This window comes from Haemorhous mexicanus, chromosome 17, assembly GCF_027477595.1.
Source record: "Haemorhous mexicanus isolate bHaeMex1 chromosome 17, bHaeMex1.pri, whole genome shotgun sequence".
Taxonomy (NCBI): domain Eukaryota; kingdom Metazoa; phylum Chordata; class Aves; order Passeriformes; family Fringillidae; genus Haemorhous; species Haemorhous mexicanus.
The window spans coordinates 3,237,933-3,265,693 of NC_082357.1; the positions used below are offsets into that span (position 1 = coordinate 3,237,933).

General features: G+C 41.7%; 1 protein-coding gene across 1 annotated transcript in view; it reads left to right on the forward strand.

Moving 5' to 3' along the window:
- The first annotated feature begins 1,429 nt into the window (after window positions 1–1,429).
- Window positions 1,430–27,761, forward strand: part of RBFOX1 (RNA binding fox-1 homolog 1) — a 1,186,796-nt gene continuing 1,160,464 nt past the window's right edge. The window contains exon 1 of the mRNA XM_059861581.1: window positions 1,430–1,739. Coding sequence (XP_059717564.1) covers window positions 1,512–1,739 — 228 coding nt within the window. The 5' untranslated portion in view covers window positions 1,430–1,511. The remainder of the gene's footprint in view (window positions 1,740–27,761) is intronic.

Here is a 27,761-nt window from a genome sequence, read left to right on the forward strand (position 1 = left end):
TGGGACTGGCTGGAGTGCCACAAATGACTGATTCCTCCTCTCTTTGTTCATTCTTCAATAATTGGCACAACTACTTGCTCAAACTAACACCCCCTTCATAATGCCAGTGAAATCAGTGCTGGGACATAAATTAACTCCCTGGAGGATTGTAATGTCAGTGAAATCAGTGCTGGGACATAAATTAACTCCCTGGAGGATTGTAATGCCAGTGAAATCAGTGCTGGGACATAACTCCCTCTGGGAGTCTAGTGTCAGCAAAATCAGTGCTGGGACACAGATTAACTCCCTGGAGGATTCTAATGTCAGTGAAATCAGGGCTGGGACACAGATTAACTCCCTGGAGGATTCTAATGTCAGTGAAATCAGGGCTGGGACACAGATTAACTCCCTGGAGGATTCTGACCAGACAGACCTTGTTGAACACAGCAGAAAATGGAGTTTGACTCGTTGAATTCATCCACACCTGGCTGGGCACCACTCCTGAAGTTTTGTTCTGACTGGAACATCTCTGGACACGTGCAGTGGGCTTCTTAGGGATTTACTTCCCTCTGCAAGATATAAGGAGCCTCATGTAAATCTACAAGCACTTGAATTTGAGAAAACAGGACTCACATTGCTTTCTTTTTTTTTCTTTAAAAAAGCCTCTACTTAATCTTGCCTTTTCTATTGGAAGAATGAGCAGCACATTGCAGTCTATATGTCAAAGCACTTGGTTACTTTTTTATTTTAAAGTTCAAATATTGCAGCAATATTTTGATTATGCGTGGTGGCATTTTTAATAAATTGTCTGAGATAGCACAAAAACCTCAAAAATGTCCTGCTAGGTTGCCCTAATCTCATTTTAATCTCATCCCTACAGCTCTAGGACCAGAATGTTATACAGTGAAATTTGTATTACAGTGTGGAACGTGGATTTAGGTGGTGCAAAGTTAATTTACAAAGTAAGGATATCCTTATAAAAAAATACCCCTAAACCTGTAGTGAAATTATTTTGAAAGAAGCTGTTAGGAGTTAAGGCCACCTTTGCATTTTAATGGGTAATTACTCTTGGCATCACCACCAGTGTATAACCCAAGTCCTCAGCGCCCCTGGGGCACAGACGTAAATTTGGATTTAAAGACGGCGCAGCTAATATTTGTACTCTGAGGAAAGCCAATTTCCGTGGATGGGGGAGAAGAGAAATCCGAGGGTTTTGTCGGTGGAAGCAGCAGCAGCAGCAGCAGCAGCAGCAGCAGCAGCAGCAGCAGCAGCAGCTTGCATCTCATCGATCTGGAGAGGTTATTGCCGCTCCCGAGGAGCCGCGCTCCGGCCGCGCTCAGCGCTCGCAGCCGGCAGGAGAGGGCGGCAGAGAAACAGCTCCGGCTCCTGCACAGCACCGAATTCCTAACGGGAGCGACAGCACATCGCAGCTCTCGGAAGCCAAATCCGCTTTCAAAACGGCAGCTTTAGCTGCCTTTTTTTTTTTTTTTTCCCCTCTTTAAAAAAAAAAAAAAGTCCGCAACACTTTGAAAATGTCAAATTCCTGCGGCAGCCCAGAAGACGCGGGGAAGCAGCGAGGCAGAGATGGCAGGATAAGAAGGGAGGATGTGGATGATTCCCAGCCTGAGGGAAAGAGGCTGAAGCTGGGGAATGAAGGAGGGACCGGTGGAAAGGACAGGGAAGCAGCAGCAGAAGATGCAATAATGCCTTGCTCAGGCAGAGAAGAGCCCGTGCCCGAAGGAGGAGGTGAAGGCAAAAGTGTAAGTGAGCATCTTCAGTGGCTCAGGGAAAGGGGGAAGGGCCGGGAGGGTACCTTTGAAATTATTTGTCATCCTGAAGTTGGTAACTGGGCATCAGGAAGAGCAGGATAGATGCAATCGAGTGTCCCATCTCACTGAGATCATAAGCATGGTCCTCTTTCATTTCTGATCTTGCCTGCACGCTTTTTAGTGCAGGAGGGTGTGTTTTTATCTGGCTCTCACATCAGCTGCTTGCAAGATGTATGTGTCAGAGGAGTGATTTCTTTTTCATGGGGAGAAGGAATATTAACAGCTGAACTTGCTTTTCAGCTCCCTATATCCACTTAGAAATTGGGTAAGGATGCTGCATTGAATTGCACATTTTGGGTTGTTTATCAGCTGTCCATTCACACTTTGAAGTGCATTGATGTTGAGCAGCACTGTTTTACAGCTGGGGATGGGGGTACAGCCTCCAGGAGAGGAGGAGAATTGGTGTTTAGAGATCTCATCTGGTGAGATTTTGCCAAAGAAGAGCTGCTGAGCTTTGCCTGTATAAACATCAGCACGGGCAGATGTTTACACGAGGGTAACTTTGCTGCCTGGTTATTCAGCTCAGCTCCCGTGCCTGTCAGCAGCTCCTGGCACAGCAGAGAGCTCGGGGGAGAGGGGGAGAACGTTTGGATCCTCAGCCAGCTGAAGCTTTGCCCCGCCTGGTGCAATTCAGGCCAGGTACTTTTCCTCCACACACCCTGGCTGCTTCCCTCGGTCAGAAATACGGGGGGAGGGTGGTGGGAACAGTGTCTGGGGTGGAGGATGTTTCCTGTGTGAGTTGTCATAGGGGGGAGAGTGTAGCTTGAGAGCTCACTTAAGAGCTGCTGGAGATTTCAGTGCACTGGTTTTATCCAGAAGTTTTCTGGAATGTGGGTTGTTTTCTCTCCTGGGGTTGATATCCTGAATTTAGACATTCTTCTTCAAATTAGGAGCTAACTAGATGCCCAGAATTTCAGCAAGATTTAGATTTTTAAAGATTTGAAAGATACTTTATTTATCTTGTTCTTGGTGGCAGGTCATCTCTAAATGCAACAGTTTTCCTGAGCTACAAAAGTATTTAAAACGTGTGTAGCGTGTTGGTTTGTTTATCCAAGCAGAAATCTTTTTTCAAGCCATGTAACTGCAGAGAGTTGCACTTTGTGTTTTGGGATTCCAGTGCTTTATGAAGTTAGGCTCTTTCTAACTTTCAGACAGTGAAGTACCACTCTTGTTCTTACACCACTTCTGGCAGAGACTTATTTTCCCCAAAATAAGTGCAAAATACAGGCATGTTAATTGCTCAAATCACAACCCTTGCTTTTGGCTGTTTTTTTTTTTTTTTTTCTTTTTTACCTGGGAGTAAAGGTTTTAAATCCATTCTATTTTCTGATAAATATCTAGAAGTGAACACCACTATGGGTTAGGGTCAAAGTCTTTTTGATGGTGCATCTGATTCTAATACCTAATGAGGAAGTCACTGAAAAATAAGCCTTAATTGAATAAATTTAATTTGTCTGTTAAGGGATCATGCAGAATATATGAGAATGATGCATACCTGAATCACTGGGCTCTGCCCCATCTGTGAGGCCTGGTTTAGCCCCTTGTTTAGGTTCTGCTACTGCAGCAAAGATCTGTGCTGGTTAATACCTGTCCTTTTTTTTTTTTTGGTCATTTCAAGGACCTGGTATAGCTTCTCCAACTCTACATTCTGGCTTTTCATCAGGGGATTGTTAAAAATATTAACAAAGCAAATCAGTTAATGAACAATTAGCTCACTGCTTCTCTTTCCCAAAATCAATTCTTAAATACTTTTTATAATAAAATAATTGTTCTTATAGTAATTCTTAAATTAAACTGAGTTTGATTCAAAACTCATCAAAGCTCAATGAAGCTCTTCTTTCCCCTCACTTGAGTGGATTCTGGCTTGGGATGTTGCATTACGTTTTATATAAAGTTCTGGTAATATTTTTCCCCTTCCCTTTTAAATCTGTCTGATTTGGAGGCATTATTAGAAATTAATTAGGTGACATTTGAAATTCCGTTAACATTAAATTTTTTCTCAAAGCAATAAAAGCTTGTTCAACAATGGCTGTAAGTGTCTGTCACCTTGCAGAGAGCAAGCTGCTGGGAAAGATGGACTGTGTGGCCTTAGGAAACACTGGAATGACTTCATTTCTGTGCTTAGAAGAATCTTTATTTTATAGGCATAGTGGTATGGGTAATCAATGCATGCATTGGAGGAACATTTCCTAATGTCCATTATGTCTTCCACTTTAAAGAGGGACATTTAAAAGAAATTATAGGCTTTGACTCATTTTTGGACTCATAATAAAAAATCAGCACAGTGTGTGTGCTATTTCTCTGTTTATTCCACTGCTATTTGCCTCATCCAACATCATCCTTGGGTTCAGAAGGAAGAAATCTACCTTGGTCAGCTGCTCCAGCTCATTATCCCGCTTATTATGGAATCTTGGATTCTGGAGAATGCAGACACAATGTATATTTTATGCTCCTGGGGTGATGTGGGCATTTCCTTGGCATCCTGAGTTTGCAGCAGGAGCTGCTGCTGGGCACAGGTTGGTTGTGCAGGAGGATCTTTGTGCCCCTGGACAGAGCTCCCTTCCCTGCCTTGGCAAAGAGGGGCTGCATTTGGCAGCAGGAGCTGGAGTGACTCCTTCCCTTAGGGCTGGGGACTGGTTAGTGCAGTAACAGGATGGCTTGGTTTGGACAGCCAGGTGTCTGCTAAGGAAGGCAGGAGCCTCCCCTGAAATGGAAAATGTAAACCCCTTCCCTCTGAATTATTGTAATTTTGAAATTAAGGGGCTCTCAGGCAAAGATATGGGAGCAGGAATAACAGTTCTTTATTAGAAAAATAATAAAAAAAAAAACCAGAAAACAAAAGCAGTAATACAAAACAACCCTGCCAGAGTCAGAGCAGGCCCTGGCCCCCTGTGTGTCAGGGTGGTGGCACAGTCCCATCCCAGGGGGGCTCAGGGTGGTGGCACAGTCCCATCCCAGGGTGGCTCAGGGTGGTGGCACAGTCCCATCCCAGGGGGGCTCAGGGTGGTGGCACATTCCCATCCCAGGGGGGCTCAGGGTGGTGGCACAGTCCCATCCCAGGGGGGCTCAGGGTGGTGGCACAGTCCCATCCCAGGGGGGCTCAGCCCTCCTGCAGTGCCAGCTGTGGTTCTGCTGGAGCAGGGATCCTGCACAAGGGGGGAGTTTTCCTCTGGAGCTCCAGGGCTGCTGGAGATGGGCCTGCTCTCCCTCTGGGAATGCAGGGGAGCAGAAAGCTGCTCCTCTGGGAATGCGGTGGGCAAAGGCTGCTGTGCTGTTCCCAGGTCAGATTGGATCCAGGTAGGAATGCTTGGCTCCTCCCCTGGGCAGAGCATCTCCCCATGGGATGCTGGAATTTGATCAGCCCTGCAGGGACACTCAGTGGCCTTGGACAGAAGAGATCTCCTGCAGGGAGGATTGGCTGTGGGAGAGATAAAGAGAACTGCCCCAGGAACAGCAGAGAACTGCCCCAGCTCTGACAGATGGCAATAGAATACAAATCCCCATTTCCAACTTAAGACCCAGGGGTGAAACTGGAATTTTTAATTTACATAGCTATTCAAATAATTTGCTTCTTGCCTTCTCTTTTTACTGCCTTCATTACGGTGAGGAAGCTGCTCGTGGCAGGTGTGGATCACACAGTCCAAGGCCCTGGAATTGCTTCTTCTGTGATGTTTTTTCCTGTCAGAGCATCAGGACGAAGCCTTTGGTTCAAACCAAAGGGCTGCATACTTTGTAGTGAGGTTCAACTTGAGAAACCCTTCACTGGGTGCAGATGGTGGGGAATTGGCCTTGGGGAGAGCTGGTGAGTCACTGCTTTTCATTGAGAGTTTGGGTAAAGTCTTTAACCAGGAGAATTCCATCCCCAGCTGTGTGCCTGAAGGATGAGCACAGCTGTCAGCTCTGTGATGCCACAGCATTGATTGTCACCCTACCTGAGACCACATACTGAAATTATTACATCAGGCTAAAGCTCCAGTTCCTGAAATGGGAAGAGTATGAAGAATTAAACATGCAAGTTCTGACTTCTTCCTGGGCTGATAGACATGAGATAGACTCATAGTTACCCATGAGTAACTGTATGAGACTCATAGTTATCCATGAGTAGCTCTGTGAGACTCAGTTACCCATGAGTAACTGTGTGAGACTCATAGTTACCCATGAGTAGCTCTGGGACACTCACAGTTACCCACGAGTGATCATCAGGACTGTGGATCCTTACAATCCATGCATCATTGTCTTTCAAGGATATCCTTTTTTATCTCTCTTTAACCAACTCTTTGTGCATCTGTCTGGTGAAGTTACTTTGGATTTTGATGCAGATATATTTCTGTATCCACAAGGCCTCCTTTGCTATGAGCCAAACTTCCCCCCCATAAATATTAGTGCCAAGTTTAGAAAACAAAACTAAATTTCCTGGGTTTGGTTTGACTTCTGTAGTGTTCCCACAGCCCACAGCTTCCTAAACTATGTTTTCATCACTAATGCCACCTGAGCCAGGAGATAGCTTGAACTTTTACCTTTTAAACAACTTTCAGAATTACTAGAATGCATTTGTGATTCAATGTGCTGTTTTAATTTTTTAATTGCCCTTGTGAATACTTAGGAAGGAGGAAAGGGTAGAAGTACTGTGAAGAAAAAAAATCCAAATTTTTGTTGCTAACATCAGAAGTAACTTGTTTATTCAGTTTTGGGACTGTCACGTTGTAAAAGAAAATGTGAGAAAAGTATCTGAAAAAGTGCTTAGTACTTTTGTAGGAGGAGAAAACTGGTTTTGCTGATCAACTCTGAAGAATTGACTACACCAAACTTGTACCATGTGACAGATCCAGCCTCCTGAATCTCATGGATTTGATGGAATTGTAAATGCAGTTTAGATGGGGGGTGTGACACGCTATGTAGTGCCCTTGTCTTTGCACAGAGAACAAATTGTACCTTGTCATTACCTTGAGTCATTCATCTGACTGTTCCTAAAGTGTGGAAGAACATGCCTTGGAAAGCTGAGAAACACAGCTGAGAAAAGCTGATCATTTAGAAGGAGGAGAGGAAGGGTTTTCTAGAGATTAGGATATGAGCTTGGAGCTTCAGCTCAAGACAAAATTCCCCTGTTTGAAGGATGGCTCTGGGTTCATGGTATCAAATGAAAAGCTGTGTCAAGACCAGGTGTGGATGTGGGAACTGAACTCCACCTGGATTCATTGCAGAAACTCCAGTGTGTGCCTTCAGCGGTGTCAGCTGCTGTCCTGGGAGGGCTTGGGGTAAATAACAGAGACATTAGGAGGTGTTGAATTTGAGAATGGTGTTAATCTTGATGAGTGAAATACACCTTTTTTTATCTCTTCTGTTTGGCTTGGGTTAAAGTCATTTTTGACTCAATAACTCAGGGCTTTTTCATTAAATACATGCATAAAACATAGAAGGAAGTGTAGGAATTGGATCTGAAGTCTGGCAGTTTGACCTTTCAGTGCATTGCCACACAAGGTTTCACTGTGCTAGTGCAGTTTCTCATAGATTTTCTGGTTTAGGACATTTATTTGCTCCTTACAGTTGGTTTATTACAAAACCTGATTTGGCTTTGTGATCATGATTGCATTATAACTATTACTTTAAAGAGGAAATGTGTTTGAGAAGGGAGGAACTGGAATGGTGGGTTTGGCTGGGCTGAGAGTCCAGTTTAAGGGGCTGATTTCTGACTCTCAGGGTCCTAAGCAGATTGAACCATTCTGCTGTCAAGGCTGTGGCTTAGTTCTTTTTCTCTCCTCTTTATAACTGTGTTTCAATCTTTTGAGTTCCTTTTGTCCTCAGACATTATGGAATGGATGTGTTTTACGAGAGCACCATAAACTGAAAGTGTTTTGAAGAGCAGGACATTTGGAATGTGTTGCAGACTGTATCTGCCTTTCCTCTCTTTCCTTTTTTGGGTCTGATTACCCAATTAGAGGATAACTTAAGGATTGGATCTATTGACTTGTTAGGCAGACTGTGATAGATGGAGGAATTACTGCTTTTGTTCTGATTCAGAGCACAATCAAGTTCTGTCATCCAGGACAGAGACATAATTATTTGCCTTTGGAAGTGGGAAGAAAGGAGATGATAATTCTTTAGAAGTCAGTGGTGGTATGGATACAAGGTGCTGGAGCTCCTTCCACAGGAATATTTGCTAAATCGAAGTCAAGGAGCTTTGGTAGAAAGGTGTGGATAAATCAAAAATCAGTTTGGACCTGATTCCAAGAATAAGTTGAAGGGAAATGTTCTCCCTAAAACTGATTCATCCTCCTGTTAACCTCTGGCTGGTGTCAGCAAACAATGGCACTGAGCCTGAGCAGGAATAACTGCAGCAAGGAATAACTGAGACAAGGCAAGGCAGCAGAAAGAGACCCTCATGAATGACCTTGTTTTGCCATTTTTCCTGTAGCTGCACTAGATGGCAGGGACTAAGTGTGCCAAGCTGAAGGCTTTGTGTGCATTATCCTATTTTGTAATGAGGGAATTTTAATTTAATTCAGCAAATAACTGCCTGTTTTCAACAAGCAATTTTAACTGAGAACAACATTGGCCAGTTGTGTTTACTCATTGGAAGTTCAATTTCACTGATAAGGAACATTCATGAAGCATTTCTATCCCAGTTTGAGTAATCAATTGCCTAATGTTACAAATTTTGTACAGTGACTGGAATATTACTTTTGATTGAAATTACAAATGCATTAAAATCCTCCAGAGTGCAAAAGAAGACATTTGTGATCTATGTTGAATTAGAGGAGATACGAAATTAAGATATTTATATATTGCTCTTATTTGCTACGCTTTCTCCTTCTGTATGCCAATGTCAGCCAGGAAAGTATTTTTATTTCAAGTGTGATTTAAAGATGAATAAAATTATTTACTTAACTTTTTTTTTTTCCCCCCAATATTTGCAGCCTTAGTCATTAGCCCTTTCTACAACAATAAGGAATAAGCCCAGAAGCTATGCAAAATTTGAAAATGGAATCAGGCTGGTGCTTCCCTGGCTGTCCCTTTCCTGTGGAGTACTCAGTGTTCAGACTCATTTGGGATGCATTATTACCAAAGAGTTCCCTAGTTTGTTCCATTAAATTAGGCTGCAGGATCTGCTGCACTGCCACCCATGTAATTTCCCCCTCAGGAATGCACTTAATGTGTTGTGATGTTCTAATGCTTTCCCCACTGTGCACTTCCTAAACAGCCCAAGGAGTTACAGGCAGTCTTGTCTACACTAGAAAAGACCTTAAACTTTAAATTCAGAGCAGAGAACATTTCCTTTTGAGGGCAGTCTCATGTTATGATCTCTTTCCTTCAGGCACTTTAAGATACCTTTAAAATGGGCATAACTGGTTCAACATTTGTGAGCCAGCTGGTCACTGCCAGCAAAATTCAAATAGCTTGCTGTAGGAAAATGCAACAGCTGAGTGACTTAACCTGGTGACTCTAAATGCTAGATAATGAAGTAATTCTCAATTAGTTGTACTGATAATTGATAAAGGTCCATCTAAGATTCACAAGCCAATGAGAAGTGTCTGCAGTCCTTGGTAATGATATTTTCATTCCAGCCTGAAAAGAAAAACTTGTTTAAATGAAAAAGATTTCCTGAGCACAAGAATTCTTACACAATCTATTCTTTCACCTGCTGATTTTTTCCCTGCATGATTCCAACATGTTGAAATGTATTCCAATATATTGGTGCCAGCCCTTCTGCACAGGGATATGGCTTTAGGGATCCCTAGGAAGGGACACAGCTCTGGTCCCTCATGCCACAGAAAGATCTTTCTTTCCTGAGCCGGTCACTGGACAGAGGTGGAAAGGTGAGGAAGAGAAGCTCCCAGGTGTCCAAGGTTTTATGGCAAGGATTGTGCAGGATCCTAACAAGAACTGAGCAGGGACACCACAGAATCAGCCCTGGCATGGACTTAGAAGGGTTCTGTGTTTTCCCAGGGTTCTGTCTTCCCTTGAAAGTTGAGCAAGGACAGCACAGGATCAGCCATGAATGGATGCACTGAAGGGGCTCTGCATTTCTCCAGCTCCTGCAATTATTTTGATGATATTGGTTACTCTGAAGTGTAATGAGATGGTGAAAAATTAACAAATTCTTACAAAGTTTCCATTCTTTTTACTCTCTACGAACAGTTGGGTAAATTCCTGTTTTAGCTGAGTTGTACTGTGCATTCAATATGTGTTATCTTCAGGGAAAATTATTTTCCACAAAGTGAAGGCTAATCACAAAAAATATAAATGGATTTAGTATGTAAAATTACGAAGTCACCACACTGAGACTCTTATAGTTCCTTGAGTTGGGCCTCAGTTAAATGGAAATTAAACATTCTTATCAATAATGCACTGGGGAAGTAACATCTGTTCTGAGATGCTGAAAGGTAGTTTTTTCATTCACTAAAATATTTATTTCAACTAAAACCCTAATCTTTTCACTGTCTCCAGAGGGCAGAATCATTGACTGTTATGTTTAGAAACTGTCTGGGAATTACAAGAGTCCATATGAAATGGAAAGAATGCTGATTGAGCAATTAATCACTTTTTACTTAATTTAAAATAAATAATGACATTACGGAAAGCTGTTGCATTAGCTCCAAAAAAAAAGACTGATTCCTGGAAAAGCAGCAGAACAAAATTTCCTTCTCTCACTATGGGCTAGTTTCTAGCTCTTGCAGGCACAAAACTAATAGTTTTTGGTGATGTGGCAATATTTTCTGCTAATTAGCCAGTGTTGTGTTGCACATGTTACATAAAGGTTGCTGCTCCTGGCCACTCATGTTCAGATCCTTCTTGGATTTCAAGGCTAGAATTGACTGCTAGACCCTGGTTTCCGGTAAAAGTTAATTCCATCTTCCTAAATACTGTTTGAGCTAGAAAATGGAATTTTTTACAAAAACAGCCACTGTTGATTAAAGGCTTCAGGTCACGGACAATTCCTCAAGTCTCCAGGTAAATTTCTTGCTGTGGATAATTATTCTTAGAATAAAAATATAAATCCTTGCCTGGAGTTGGAATTTGCCCAACTGCTCATCCCAGCCTGAGTAGATTGTTTTGCACCAGATGTTATTGACTCCCATGATGGGAATAAACTCATTTCCTCCTCCTGGAAAAACCAAGCATCTGGATCCATGGGCTTTGTTTTCCATCCTGCAGGTCTGTGCTCCCCATCTGAAATAATTCATCCGTGCCCTCGCTGCCTCTTTGCAAGTTCAACATTTTTGCAGAAAGCTGATTCTGCTGGATGTCCCCTGTTAATATATCGATGGTTTAGGTACTGCTCTGGCCTGAGCTCCAGGTTCATTTACCAACAGCTGCTGGTGCCACTAAACATTCTGGATTTGCCCACATGGAAGTGTATTTTTGTCAGACAAGCCCAGAATTTATGACTGCAATTTGATTAAAATTGTCTGAAAATTACCCATGCCTTGATTTATACATACTCGCTTTCCAAGTCACAGGGAAAAAAAAAAAAAATCACTGAATAATATTCATGGAAGAACAGATCCTTGTGGGATGTTAATTGCAGAGGCATCTTAATTGGAATGACTTTGCTCCTGCTCCTTTGTTTTTTTTTCCCTCCCCTATCTGCTCAGTTTTAATTCATTTTTAAGTGTCCTGTGTAGCTGTGCACACAAAGCATGTGTATGTTGGTACTTCAGAGTGGTTGCTTAATTGTGATTAAAAAAAAAAAAAAATTCATTATGTAACTGAGCCAAAAAAAAATCAAAACTAAATAAATATCTTGTTATCTGTTGACAAATGAATTTTGCCCCACTGATAACTTTCCAAGCCCCTAAACTTCCCAGCTGGGAGGTCACTTTGGATAATTGTGACTCAGACCCTGTGTGGTGCCTTGGGACTGAAGGTCTGCCAGCCTGGAGGCTGCTGAGGCTGTTCCTGGGGGCGTATGCAGTGTGCATTATTAGCAGGGAAGCTTTTCACCAAATCAAAATGAGGAAAGAACCCCCAGAAAAAGCCCAGCTGTGTGGCTGCAATAAATTCTGGGTCTGCAGCTGCCTGGTCACTGCAGGGCAGGGTGTGATGGTGCTGGGGAGGGAGCAGGAAAAGCCCAGTGCCTTGTTTGCTGCAGGGGGATTGATTGATTTATTGATTGATTGATGTCTAAATGCCAGGTACCAGAAATCTCCCCCTGGAGGGGTCTGGAACCAACCCTGGGGGCTCTGAGGTGGGCACAGCGAGGTCAGGGACCATCAGCAGGCAGAGGGGGAGCTCCCCTGGAGCTGTTGGCACAGCTCTGGCTGATGGTTGGCACCTCTGATGGAGAATGGGGCTGGCAGAGGTGGGGACAGTTTGGGCTGAGCCCTGGCAGTCTCTGTTTTCTCCTGTGTCATAAAAACATTCTGACAGTGGTGTTTGTGCGGTGTCAGTGTTGTCCCTGCCAAAACACTATATGATATTGTAATATTATAATATTATATATTAATATATACAACAGATCACATATTAATATAATAGATAATAATATTACAATATTATTACTATATTAACAAAACAATAATAATATTAATATAATAATATTATTGTATCTAGTATAGTGTATTAATATAATATATATTTATATATATTAATTATGTTGCACAGTATTATAGTGTATTGTATTATATATTGTATTATTATATTATATATAATATTAATACAATATAATAATATTAACATAATATATAATTTTAATATATTACAATATTACAACATTATTAATATATTAACAAAACAATAATATTTATTAATATAATAATATTATTGTATCTAGTATAGTGTATTAATATATATTGATATAGAATATATGAATTATATTGCATTGTATTATATTATATTGTATTATATATTGTATTATTATATTATAATATAGGCAGCAACATGAAAGGTTGTCCCAGCCTGGGGAGTTGATTTGTGGAACACCTATTGCACAAGCTCAGCTAAGTCAGTGCCTGGTGGTGCTGAGAGGACAGAGGCACAGCTTTGTGTTGGTTTTTTTTTTTCCCTGTTTGTTTATTTTTCACTTTGGAAAAACCACAATCCCACAGAGTAATATCTTCGCTTAAACCACCTTGTAAAAAACCAAAAAAAAAAATTCTCAGTAATTCCTGATATTTCATGCCAATTGCTCAGTTCTCTCATTGGAACTCCACATACACGAATGATAGCATCCTCCTATCTTTTTACCTTTTTAAAGCTTGTTTTTGTAAAATGAACAATTTATTAAACTGCTAAAGTAGATTTTTTTTTAAGCTTGTTGCTCTTAAATCTGTTTGCTAAAGCAAAAGGGCTCTTTCCTGTGCTGTTCCTCAGCCCTGCATCTGGAGGTTGTGAAGAAGCTGTTAGAGATTACTGGATCAGTACTGGGATCTGAATGCTGCCAGCAGAAGAGGCTGCAGAATGCAATTGGTTGCATGTGTTTGATGTGACTGTGCAGATGTGTGCACATCCTCAGTGCTGCTTTAGTTGTGCATCAGTTTTAGTAATTGCCAGGGTGCTTTTCTTCTGAGCTCAAAGTGCAAAATGCCCTCCTTGATGAATGTCTAATTCTGGCATGCTGACCTAAGGAATCCTGGAAATGAAATGAAATGAAAATAAACAAAAGTTTTGACTTTCTCAATCACTGACCCCCTCCTTGGGCTAAAGAGCTGTTGTTTGAAGAAAATGATGACTTCCAAGGTGTAAAATCTCTTCTCTGTCATCTCAAGGGGTTGCTAGGACTTTGAAAATTCACTGATCTTTTCTTTCTGCTCCTCTTCAGTTTGAACTTTTACAATTGATTCCCTGGGAGCAGAGGATGGACAGTCTGGGGGTGTGGGCATGGTTCCAGCTGGCAGGGACCACTGCTCCCAGGTCTGTAGCAGAGGAGCTGCAGCACTCTGTCTCTGTACTCAGCAATAGCTTCAGGAACATTTGCAAAGAAATGGATATTTGTGTATCCCTTACTGGGAGTGCTAGGCCAGCGAGGTGAACTTGGCCCAAGGCAATACACAGAGCATTCTTCTCACAAAAACAGCGCTCAAAACCCAGAATCACCCACTTTCCATGGAGTGCCTTGTAGCTAAGTAACTCCAAAGGCATCTGGTGTGAAGTGCTTCGAGTGCCAAAGAAGTGATCAACAGCTTCAAGTATCAAAAACTTCAAGTTTCATCTGTAATAAATGATATAAAATCATCTGAACAGCCTTCCTTATGAAGGCAGCTTATTATTTATAGAGACCTTAAAGGGGATTTGGAGGCAGGTTGATGAAATGTCACTGCTTTCACTTCCCACAGTAATTGTATTTTAATGAAGTAAAGCCCCTCAGTTGCAGAGATGTTGTTGGCTGGTGGGGGAATACCAACAAAATGTGAGGGAATGAACTGGGGAAAGAATCTGGTTTTCTCAGAGGTGTCAAGAAGAGAGGGGAACTAATTCAAGGAATTGTTGTGGAGCTCCCAAGGTGCTTCAGTGTTCTTGGTGCTCCCTTCAAACCAAGGCAATCACAGCAGCAGGGGATGAGCCCTGTGTCTCAGTGGAGCTGGATGTCAGGTTTTATTTCCGCAGCTTTGCTTGGTCCTTGACAATGCTCAGAGAATTTGGTGCTCATTGCAGGGTTCAACTCGTGGTGTTTGTCAGCTGTGCCTTGGTGGCACTGGGTCAGTGTGTGCTGTCCCAGGATCCATTCCTCTTCAGGAAATCACCACGAAGAATGTGGCTGTGGATCTGACTAATGTTGTGTCCCTTTGCATGGTGATTTTCCTCCTCTATGTTTGACTTGGAAAGAAGTTAAAATATCTTTGCTTTTAGCTGTATGTATATTAGGTATATATTATTTATATTCTTTAAATTATTTACAATATTATAAATATTGTTATTGTATTGTTATATTATAACATTAAAATATGATAACAGTTATATTAGCTCAGTAAGGATCCCCTGATTCCAAAAGCACTTTCTTAGCACAATTTCCCAAGAAGTAGTTGCACCACATAAAACAAGTAGTTCAAATTCTCATATTCTAGGATTAGCCATTTTAAAGCAGCAACAATAGAAGTTGAACGTGCACATCTCCATTAGGTTCAGCTAAAACTTATTTTGAAAAGTTCCATGGGTTTCTCTGATGAAAAGTTCATGTAAATTTAGGAAATGTGTTTAGTATTGCTGGTAATAAAAGCCCAGTTTCTTCTGAAGGGCTGATAAGCTCCAGCTTAAAGGCGACTTTGCATATTCAATGTAAATTTTTTTTCATTCAATGCCAGAAAGTCCTGCAAAGGCCAGGCAGACTCCCCGACCTTTGAAATTAATTTTTCTATATGACTGCAGCAGAGTTTGATTTGCAAACACAGCATTTAATTTCTTTAGTTTTGGCTGAAGAAAGCTGGCTGATTCCTATATCACACCTGATGGATTCATTCTGTTTTCACTTAAACTGAGAGGGTAAAAACCCCAGAAGTGACAGTGGGATCCTCCCAAATCTCCCAAGACCTGAGCCAGAATCTGACTTTTTATGCTCAAAACTTTGAGCCCTCTGATGCTTTCTGCAGAACATTTCATTTAGAAAATTATGATGTTTGGTTTCTTTGTGTTTAATTTTTTCCTGCTCTTTATTGTACGGTGCATTTGCATGGAAATGGCATTTTGAAGAGTGATCTGTTCCTGATGCCAGTCCCTCACCTGGAGGCACAATCTCTGCTTGGATCTGCAGCTGGTTGCTGTGGAAATGACTGTTGCAGTGGCAGAGCTGGTGCTCTACTCTTGGGTGGAAAGGGAGCAGCAGGAGCTGATGAATCCTTAAAGCGCCTAAGTTTTATGCAAAGATCTTTGCAAAATTACACACTGGGGGAAAGATGAAATTGAGAAGCCACACAGACAAAGTGGAATGGTCTGAAAAATGTTTCCATCCCTGACCTGTCTCTCATCAAGCAAGTGTCAAATTAGGAACCAGCTGTGCTGAAGGAGGAGCAAAGTTTATTGCAGCCTGCAGGGAAATGCCCAGAGTGCAGAACTGCCCAATTCTCAGACTGTTTTAACTTGATTAGGATCCCTGTGGTTGGAACAGGATTTCTGTCTTCTGGGGGAGGAAATCATCACTTCAAGGTCTGAATTAGGAGTTCCTGGAGGTATGAATGAGGTGGCTTGAGCCAGGCACCAAACCCACCTCTCAAACAGCAATGCAGAGCTGTATTAGCATTGCTTAAAATCCTTAAAACATGTTCAGGGAGAAAGCAAAGCAGAGCTGGATTGAGACAACCGCATCTTCTGGGAAAGTGACACAGATGTGTGTGCCAGCCCTCAGTTCCACCTGTGTCCTGTCCTGGGCAGATGCAGCAGATGGCTCTGATGAAGGTGGAGTCTGTGAGACTGAGAACAAAGAGCTGAACTGCTTTTGCAGCTCCCTGAAGGTTTCCCTCCCTTATCATGACTTGTTTTCTGAGTAACAAGTTCTTAGTTTTTGCCCTCCCAGCTGTCAGGAGATCAGAAATGTTTTCAGTTCTGTGGGTGTTCTCAGGGTGCCTTTGGGGAAGTTACCAAGAGCAGCCTTGGGTGTTATATTTGGTACCAAATACAGCATTTTAGTGTGTGTGCAAAATGGTCCTAAAGAGAGAATGTCTCACTCGGATAAAAGTGTTTGTTTAACTTTGCTCCTCATTCTCAAATTCATTTCGAAGGCAATGAGTTTGGTTTTGTGTGTGTTTTTTTTTTGTTTTGTTTTGTTTTGTTTTTTTTGGTGGGTTCATTCAGTTTATGGATTAGGAGAAGGCTTGAGGGAGATTCCTTCATGGTTTTCATGGAGATGAAAGAGCCAACACCAAGCAAAGGTACCTCCTTTTCTCCTGCTAGCATGAGGTGCCTTGTGGAACACAGTCAGGAACTCTAAAACACGAGGCCTGAAGCAGGATGGGATGAGATGTTTCCAAGCAAACATTTCCCAACATGTGCAGCAGGTAGGGGGAGGGAAAAAATTTGTCCCTGAAAAATGTACCCAGATGTCTGAATTGTCCTTGCTGACTTTAGGAGCAGATGTGTGGGTGTGACCTCCTCAGCAGGGCAGGCTGGCACTGCAAACCAGCTCCAGTGTCTGGGGCAGAGAAATCTGTGCCCCAAAAAATCTGTGCTCCAATAAATCTGTGTCCCAATAAATCTGTGCCCCAATATTTGGTAATTACTAAATGAACTGAGAGGATTGGAAGTGCCTTTTCTGATCCAGGCACTTTGGGAAGTCTCACTGCTTTGTTCAGCTGGAATTCTGTTGCATGGTTCTGGCCTGAGAGGTTGGCAGCAAGATCAGAGAGCTGATCAAAGATGTCTCAGTGTGCATCTGCACAGACAGGTCACATCCCAAAATAACACAGGGGGCTCTGAAACCCAAACCAGGTGCTGAGGCTATTGTCATGTTGCCTCCAGTGAGGGCACAAATCAATGCTTCACCCTCACTGTCCTTTCTGCAGCTGTTTTTAGAATCCTGGTGTGAAAAATGCATATTTTATGATTGGCTTTTTGCAAATATTACCATGAATATTATGTGTGTTATGTTAGAAAGTTATGCTGTATTAATTTTCTTAAGTAGTGTGTTAAATATAGTTTTAGGTTATAACAGTGTTAAAATAGAAGTTATGCTATGTAGGATACTTTTTTAAAGAGAGAACTCGCACCAGACAGCAGCCACAGGACACCCAAATCTTTCAGAGAAAGAGAATTTATTGCTCCATTATCAGAAGAAATTAACTTCTTCCTGCCTCCTCAGCCCTGGAGACGCCATCAGGATTCAGAGGAAGAAGCTGACACTTCCCAGACAGAATCCTGTGTTTGAGTGGAATTTATGCATCATGGATGAGGTGTATGAATATGCAACAGGCTGTTGCCTTTAAGGGTTAATCCTCTGTTAATGTGGGGCCTTTTCCTGGCTTATGCTGCCCAGAAAAGGTACCCAGACTGTCTGTAACTTTTTGTTTTTGTTGTCTCATATTGTCCTAATCCAAATGGTCAAAATTATTATTACTCTAATTATGTTACTATTTTTAGAACCATTTTATTACTATTAAACTTTGAAAATTTTGAAAACAAGTGATTGGTGTTTTTCACACTGGTATTCAGGAACCCCCACGGCTCTCTCCTCCTCCCCTCAGCAGCCCCTGTCCTTTGGTGTCCCCTCTCCTGGGGTGGGGTTGGTGTTCAGGAGCCAGCACAGCTCTCCAGGCTTCTGCCTCTCACCTGAGACTTTGGGAGCTGCAAGAAAAAGCTGCTAATTGGAGAAATTGCTCCCTTTCTACTTCCATCTACTGGAAGCCTGTTCATCCAAGCCTGTTCATCTACAAGATATGAATATTTTAATTTCCTTGAGTGATTAAGTGTGGGAATGTTCCTCACTCGGGGTCACCAAATGTGGTGGTGTTCGCAGGGATCCCAGGGCAAGGGAAGAGATGAGAACCTTGACTCCATGCTTCAGAAGGCTGATTTATTATTTTATGATATGTATTATATTAAAAGAAAATTATCTATTAAAACTGTACTAAAAGAATAGAAGAAAGGATTTCACCAGAAGGCTAGCAAGGAAAGGAATGGAATGAGAATAAAATCTTGTGACTGCTCACAGCCTCGACACAGGTGGCTGTCATTGGTCATCAAGTAAAAACAATTTCACATGCTGGGTAAACAGTTCTCCAAATCACATTCCAAAACTGCAAAACATGGAGAAGGTGAAGCTTCTCAGGAGAAATGATCCTAATGAAAGGATTTTTCAGAAAATATGTCTGTGACAATTAAGGAGCTGAATTTCAAATCTGATTTTATTATATTGTGGCACTGTCAGTTTGCTTTCTTCTACTTTGCTTTATTATTATAAACACTAATTAGCCATTCTGCCTTCCCACTGTAAATGCTGGAAGGCTGCAGTGTGAAAAGAAAGCAGCCAGCACTACCTGCTTAGTAGGAATTAAATAATCAAATAAAGGAATAAAATAATTAATAAAATAAAAATTAAAAATAAAGCAATTTATATTAATTATATCCTATTTATATTAATTAATTAAAATAAAAATAAATAAAAGAATTAAATAATTAAATAAAGGAAATAAATAATCCTGAAAGCGATTCCTATCACTTATCATGTTCTTTGGGCCATACCTGTTATGGTGAAAAAATAAAATTAGTTTCTGTTAGAACGAGGACAATTGTATCTGTGGGGACTCAACTGCCAAATGTCACCTTCAGCATTATAAAATTTGCCAAGAGATTAACACTAAGAAATACAAGAAATTGTACAATTAGCATGAGAAAAGTGTGTGTGTGTATATATGGAAACTCTCTAAATCTTCTAAGAAATATGTAGGATTTATCATAAAGCTACTCTTGGATTACCAACTCCAAGTATTAAATTGCAAGTAAACCTCTTTTTTTTTTCCTTTACATCATGAATCTGCCTTTAATCATATTATAAAAGTAGCGACTTTAGATGCAGTTTTTCTGTTAACTTCTACATTTTAAGCTGTTTGGGTGATATTTTAGTGACAGATTTATCTGGAAGACTGCAAACAGCAATGTAAGCTGCTACACAAGAATGTAAATGAAAAGCTGAACTTTTAGTAAAGCTGAGTTTCTGAAATAATTCCATCACTTCAGCTGTACAGAATTTCAAGAATAAACCAAAATGTTAATGAGAGACTTGATTCAAAAACTGGAGACTTGGAGGCATTGATACTTGCTTGAAAGAAAATTCTTTTAAAGCAAGGGAGGTTTTAAATGGATTGCCAGAGCAGCCTTTACTGTGACAAATGGTGTTGTTTCTCCTGTTTATCAATAACCTTTTGAGTTCTGCTTGCCAGGCAGGTGAGCTCACAGCACTGGGGGCCTCACCTCCTATTTCAGCAAAACCTGGGATGTGCAGCTGCTGGCACTAAGTGGGGACCATTTGCTTCCTTTCAGTGGACTTACAAAATAATTTTAGGAACTTTAAGAGAATTTGAATCAGGATGAATTCAAGCACTTCATAGGGATTTGACTTGATTTCTTTTTCTGAGCAGGGTTGGAGGACAAATGCTAAAACATTCCTGTCACTATCTGGAATGTTCTTTGAAGAGAAATTTTAATTTTTACTGAGATGCAGATTGAATGTCCATTTTACACAAGTTCTTCATTCTCCTCTTCCACTGCTCTTTATAAAAGATTTAGATGGTTTGGGAAGCTCAAGCAAACACTTGGAACTATTACAGCAAGACAATCCTGACATAACTTATTCAGCATCAATTACTGGTGTGTGTCTGCTTTTCAAACCTGTGTGGGGGCATTGATGGGCTCACTGGGCACAGGCCTCATCTTCATAAAAAAGGCTCCATCCATCTGTGAAGTGGTGAACCAGATGCAATTAGCATTTTAAAAAAGAATCCACAGTAATAGCACATTTTTGAGGGACAGAATCCCCAACCTCTTTACATTTTCTTTGAGGCTTCTGCTACGTAAGTACAACTTCCATTTACCAAAGGAAAAAAACAAAATGCTGCACAACCCAACCCAAAACCCTTTGAAAAGCCGTTTTTGGAATAAAACCCATGTGGAAGCAATGAATTAAAAAATGGTGGTAAATCAGCTAAAACCAAAAAAGCCCTGGTTGCTCAGGTCCTGGCAGTCCTTCCCCTGCAGGCAGGCTGCTCCCAGAGCTGTGCTGGGGCCAGGGCTCCCTCTTGCAGCCAGCCTGCCATGGGCTGGGCATGTTCTCTCCAGGGCAGGAGGGACAATTTGCTGCTCTTGAGAAGCTCCTCATTCACAGAATCTGGTGGTGTTTGAGGTCCCCAGGATGAGGGAAGAGATGAGAGTCTTGACTCCATGTTTCAGAAGGCTGATTTATATATTGTGATATATTAGAAGAATATGATATACTAAAACTATTCTAAAGAAAGAGAAAGGAGACATCAGAAGGCTAGAAAAGAATGAATAATAAAATCTTTTGACTGACCAGAGTCCCAACACAGCTGGACTGGGATTGGTTATCAAGTAAAAACAATCCACGTAGAACCAATCAAAGATGCACCTGTTGGTAAACCATCTCCAGACCACATCAGACAGTTATTGTTTACATTTTGTTTCTGAGGCTTCTCAGCTTCTCAGGAGAAAAATCCTAGTGAAAGGATTTTCATAAAACATCACAGTGACAGCAGAAAGGGTCTGACTTTATGTGCTCAAAGCCCCTGAGTGTTAACACAGTTTTTAAACCCATGATAAATTCTCTGGTCACCCCTGTTTTGCCTAACTTGTGCATCACCTGCCTCTGTGCTATTTACAGAGTCAGAAAGGCATTTCTAAGTGGTTTGTTCTTGCTTTTGTTCTTCCACATGTTTGTGCAGCCTGATTTGGCTCTCCATCACAAACGAGGGCAGGTTTGTGAGGTCACACAGAAGGGAACACAGCTCCTCCCACAGGCTCTGGTTTGGCCTCGGAGGCACTCCTGCTTTTCAGCACTGTGTAAGTTCCACTTCAACCAGTGGTACCTCAAACTCACTTTAAAAAAGGGTGGATGTGCTCTCATCCTCCAGGTCAGGTGCCTTTTTCCTTGCTCTGATGGAGAGGAGAGCGAATCTTGGGCACGCTGCAGCAGAATCAGAGCTTTTCCTCTGGGTCACAGGTGGGTGAAGAAAGTCCTGTCATAGTCTGGAACTGCAGCAGGGTGCTTCCAATAAAGTGTATTTTGGATCATGGTCAGTGTGTGGGGGAAATAATATCAGGAAACTTGGTGGAAAACTTCAGCAGGCTCTGGATGAGGTGGTTTCCAGGACTCCTGTATTAAAAGATTGATGCAAATACCTCTTGCACTCAAACCATGGTTCCAACCTGCTTGCTGCCTTGTCAAGAATTTGCCTTCTGCAGCTTTTGGTCTTCATTTCCAAGTCCCTTTAGGTCTCTGCCTGCTGGATTGATTTCTTTGTTACATTCAGAGGCAAAATGAGCTGTCCCTGCTCAGCACTGGCAATGCCAGTGACAAGCAGTAGCTGGTATCTGAGAGCATGACTGCTTCAAGTTTAGTGCTCATCTGCTAGCAGGTTCAAATTAATCTCTGGTTCCTCAGTCAGCCAGCAGGAGAGCATTTGGTTGTGTTAAAACTCAGCTGAGTAACTGGGAGGAATCCTGAGTGCCACGTGCTCCCGCAGCTCAGGGGGTGTGTTAGGGGATCACAGAAACACCACCTGCTCTCAGTATTTGCTGATCTATGAAGCCACTTTATTCCTCAGGTGTCTAACAACATGCAAATGTATGCATTAATGGCTCCTGTGCCATAAAAATGGCAAGTTTGTAACTCTGCACTTTATAGAGCCTGTAGAATCTAGTTAGCAAAGTGTGCTCTGCTGGAAAACAAGATTGCAAATCAATTACTCCTTGCTTGACACAGCTCAGATCTCTTTCCTGAGATCCTTGTTCAGCTGGCACTGGGAAAATGAACATGCCTGGGAGTGTGACCTATTATTCAGAGGGAACTGCAGGCTAATGGCACTTTTGATCATGGAGAAATCTATTATTTTTTGACCTGCAAGACAGCCTAAATGGCCCACTTTTATAAAGGAAATTTATAGGTTTGTGAGATCTAACATTCAAGCCCTTCTGAGCTGGGAAGTGCAGGGCAATCCTAGATGCAGAAACACAGGAATTTCATCAAACCCCTCTCCTTTGCTGCAGTTTATTCCCTAGGGGGGCAAAATGCAGAAGAGCTGATTTCATGAAAGCAACTGCACTTCTCCTAGCAGAAGTAATTTATCAAAATGCTGCTTTGAAGGGTGGCAAGGATTCAGTGGTGTTGAACCCTCCTTGTGGTGTTTAAAAACAGAGATCAAACCTGATTTGGTGGTTGAGGTTCAAAGATTCTCAGAGCAGACTTCAGGCTCACAGATTTTCTGTTTTCCTTGAATATTGAGCTCTAAGAGGAGGGGGCTGGCCGCACAGTCAGGCTGTGGGTATCATGGAGTTGCCATATGGTGCATGAACTTTGCTCTTGGAACTTCTGTTTTTCAGTGTGTGTGCTTTTTCCTGCAGAGTAATAATGCTTGGGGATTTACTGTTTATTTTTATTCCTCAGGTTTAATATTGCAGCAGAAATCTATGGCTGACATTCACCATGTTATTAAGCAAACGTTTCATATGAGCTGTGGTTTATTTTTTCTTTGAGTGACATGACCATACTCTCTTTTAAAACTCAGTGCAAATAAAATCTCTGGATTTAATATTATTTTTTTCCTTTTTTCCCCCCTTCTTTTAAAAACATTTTTTCTTTTATCTGCTATTGAATAGGGAAGTCACTTCAGGTCCTTGCTATTTAGTATTCATTCGGGGGTGGTGTCTGCAAAATCCTCTTTTTAGAAATTAAATATGGCTCTCATATTATAATGGGCACTTTAAATCTAACACAAAATCAAAAGAAGTCAGTAATGAGATTCTTGTTGCATTTATACACCCATTGTTTCTTGTTTGAGTAAAATTAAAAAATGTTTTCTTCTCAGTGTTGGGTTTTGCACTTGACAATATAAACAATTTTTTGTATTGTGTTGCTATTTCTTTGCAGTGATGTGAGGACTGGTATGAACACATCTTCTTTTGTTCAAGAGTTCTGATCTTGTATAAAACTGTGAGCATCTGATAATTTAATGTTAATTTCTGAACATCACAGGCCTTCAACCTGAATTAAATGTATTTTTAGGTCATGGGACTACAGATACCTAAACAGAAATAAGTGTAGATATTTCTTAAGCTTTATTATTATTATTATTATTATTATATTTTTAAGTTTAGCTATTTCACTAAGTGCTGCAAAAGCCTGAGTCCTACATCTCTGGTGCATAAGAGCTGGAAAATGTTAAAAGTACATATGGAAATATATTTTCATCATAATAAATCTTGTTTTGACTCATTGGTATGCAACCACCATGCAATTAAATGTAATTGGAGTGCTGTGCCAGAGGTGTGATCCAACAGTGATTGCTCCTCGTGCTCTGCCCTGCAGTGTGGTCTAGGAGCTGAACTGAATTGTGGGTTTGACCTGCACTAAATGAGTAGCAGCTGCCATTTTATCACACTACACCTGCATTTTAAATGCTGCTAATGAGTTAATATTAAACTGATAATGAAGCAGCAATAGACACTGCTGAATACATCCAAGTGAAGGTTGAATTTTGGTGAATAGTCATCATACACACACACCACAGAGGCAAACAATTTCCTACCTTGGTTTGTGACTAAGAGCAGTCAAGGATTCCAGGTATTCCAAGGATTCTTTCAGTGATGTGAAAGATCTCAGAATTTAATTTTTCTGTGGGAATACTGCTAGACCTAACCAAATAATCTTCTGTAATTAGTGAGGTGCTCTATCTATATCCTCTGTGTAGTTCTTGTAGTCTGTTTGTTAGGATGTCTTGGACTAAGTTTGTTAATTCATGAAATTGGGCATTCTTGTGCTGCATTTGAGCTGATAGAAACAGGAAACTCCTGTTCTGCAGCAGTGAGTCCTGGACTGAACAACATTAAGCATGTATTTAAAATGTATTTTTTTCAGTTTTGGGGCACTATAAGCTATGAATATCACCGAATTTCTGGGGACTGAATTAAGGGTATTTTTATGTTGTGGGACTACAGATATTTAAACAGCAATAAGTGTATATCTGTATGTATCAATCTAGGAATGGAGAAAACTCCCTCTGTGGCTGTGTTTTCACTGGCACACAGCAAGGTCCAGATAGTGGATCTTCAGAGCAAAACAAATTACTGCTAATGGGTCACTGATAGCACTGACTTCCTTCAGAAACACTGAAGCACTTGTTGATTCACCTCACATCAGTCAGGGTTTGTGGGGGTGAAATCAGCCTTTCATTCCACTGGGAATGTGCTGTGGAGGGGACTCCCTGCAAATTGCTGTAGAAGGAATCCAAAGATAGGCTGGTTTGAGAGGGATTTAATTACCAGGAGTCACAAATGGTTCATTGCCTGATGGAAATGAGCAGTGTAATTGCAAATCTAATCTGTTCATGCCTGGAACTTCAGCAGCCCTAATGCCTGCAGTGGAAATTGCACCAAGTCCCTTTCCAAGGCAGGCAGTGGTATCAATTTGCTTGATGGATATCTTCCTCTTGGCCACAGATCTGTCACTGAGCAAATACTTCTGACACTGTTGAATTAGTTGAAATAATGATGGCTGTGTTGTGTTACTCTGGGAAGTCAGGTGATTCTAATGATGACTCTGAAATATTGGGAAAGGAAAAAAAAGAAAAATTCCAGTGCTGCCCTCAGAGCTTTTTCCTAGCCTATAAATACTGGAACTTTATGCTGGGTTGTAGCTGTAATGCAAATAACTCCAGAATTAATATATCTAGAAGAAATAACATTTGTAGTGAAAAATACATATGACAGAGTGGCTTTTGAGTACAGTATGCTAAAAAGGGTGTCAGTTTTACTTGGCTCCATCATAATGCACAAATTGCCTTCTAAAGAAAATGACTATTTCTTGTGTCTGAAAAATGGGCTTTAAAGTTTGTTTTGCTATTTAAAGCATTTTTTTCTCTGTACTGTTACCTTTTTCTGCTGTAATTTAACTGGATTTTGCTGCTTCTCATTCTTAAAGTATATGGGCACTATATGGACAAGATCTGTCAGTGTTCTGTCTTGAGATCTTAAAACAATTTCGGAGCGGTGATCAAAAGAGGCAGCATATGCTTCCAAGTCCCTTTGGATTAAATATGCTGATTTCTGAATGTCAAATTTGATACTAAAGTGAGATGGGAAATGAGCTTCTGTTCTGGGGAAGAAAATTAAGAAATTTCCCTGAAATCTTCTTGGCTTTAAGCTGAGGTGGTGTCAGTTGTGCAGCCATGAGGCAGCTGAGTGAAGGAACTTGTATCTTTGCCTTATTCACAATTCCCTGAAGAATCCTGTACAATTCCAACTAAAAACTCCAGCCCATGGAAGCAATCAGTGTTTGCTTCCATCCCAGTTTCCCCAAGCTCTGTGACTTCAGGCTGTAGAGTTCTTGGAGATTTACCCTGCCTAGAAAACAGTCATTAATAAATGTTAATTTTCCGGATTTCTTTTTGAAATGTAATGGGGTCTTACTCCAGTATTCACCCTAAATTAAAGCCAGGCAGAGGTGGGTGAGCCTCAGAGCAATCACTAAGTGGCAATCTGGAGAGCAGGAAGTCCATTTTGGGCTGTGTTTATTTAATTTCTGTCAGGTACCTGAACATATCTGTCCACCAAGCAATGCCACACATCAGCTCTTGCAAGCCAAGGTTCCTTTGAGCAGGAAATGTCACACATTCTATAAATAACTAAACTTGGAAAAATATCTGAATCTGGCTCTCCTGTCCCTACCCTGGACAAGAAGGAGAGTCTGGAGTTACCTAGTGATTCTTGAAGTTCTGTTTTCAGCCCAAGACATTGCTCTTAAGCAGGATTTCTTTGGGCAGTGTAAATAGCTGGAGCTTGCCCATTGTGATAACAGCTTGGGTTTATCACTGCCCAGTTATCTCTGTGAAGAGAGGCAGTGTTTCCTGGGGCAGTCTGGTTTAACCAGCTGGATTCAGGGCTCACTGAAGGCTCAGGCAGCAGCACACCTGCACACCCTCCCACAAGTTCAAACTCTAAGACTTGGCTTGCTAAGATCAGAGATAACATTCTTTTCTATTTTCCTACCCTGGCATGCTGCTCCTCATTACTCCCTGCTGCTCATGGCATCTGGGGTTGGGTTTTGGTCTGCCTGGTACAGGAACAGCTCAAATGGAATGGGGTGAAGGGGTAGGTGTGCAGCACCAGCCCTGGGGTGTCCTTACTGGATCATTTCTCTGAAATAGCCAAAGAAACTCCTGGCTCAAGGAGAAGGGAAGGCTAAAAGCAGAATGAAATAGTGACTAAATATCCTGGGTGAGCACTGCAGCATTCAGGCTGTGCCCTTTGCTGAAGGGTCTGGGCTGTCAGTGCAGGAGGTGCCTGTTGGACAAGGCTGAGGTGAGCCCAGGCAGCTCCTGCTGGTGTGTGAACCATGGGAGTGCATCCAGGGGAATGCTGTGTCCCTAAAGTGTCACTGCACAGCCCCTGCTGGGTGTGTGATCCATGGGAGTGCATCCATGGGAATGCTCTGTGATCCATGGGAATGCATCCATGGGAATGCTGTGTGATCCATGGGAATGCTGTGTCCATAACTGCCCACTGCACAGCCCCTGCTGGGTGTGTGATCCATGGGAATGCTCTGTGATCCATGGGAATGCTGTGTCCATAACTGCCCACTGTACAGCCCCTGCTGGGTGTGTGATCCATGGGAATGCTGTGTGATCCATGGGAATGCATCCTTGGGAATGCTGTATCCATAAAGTGTCACTGCACAGCCCCTGCTGGGTGTGTGATCCATGGGAGTGCATCCATGGGAATGCTCTGTGATCCATGGGAATGCTGTGTGATCCATGGGAATGCATCCTTGGGAATGCTGTGTCCATAACTGCCCACTGCACAGCAGAGAGGACAGAGGGTAGAGCAGTGCTCTGCCCATCCTGCTCAAACCTGAAGCCTTGGAGAGGTGCAGTTCTGCTTTTAGTCTGCCTCTGGGGAGGAGCAGCCTCTGCTCCTCAGCTCCCCTGTGCTTTGCCAGAGCAGCATTCAATTTATTTCATTTTTTTTCTGTAGATCTGCACTTGCTGTGTCCTAAAAGCTCATTGACCTGTGGTGTCTTCTGAGGGGAGCCCTCCCACTTTCCACAGACGCTTCTTCATGTGGCTGCCACACTCAAAAACTTTTTTATTAAAGAAAGGAAATTAAAGTACCTCATTCCCAAATCTGGAGCTGGAAATGCACGTGGAGAGATTCTGAACATTTCATATTCACTCCTTGGCCTCTTTGCTTTTATTCCATAACCTGGGGCTTTCAATATTGCTTTTTTTTCCAAAACCTGGGGCTTCCATGTTGGAAGGAAAAGCAATTTGGACCCAGCACAGAATCTGGATAATGTTATGGACAATC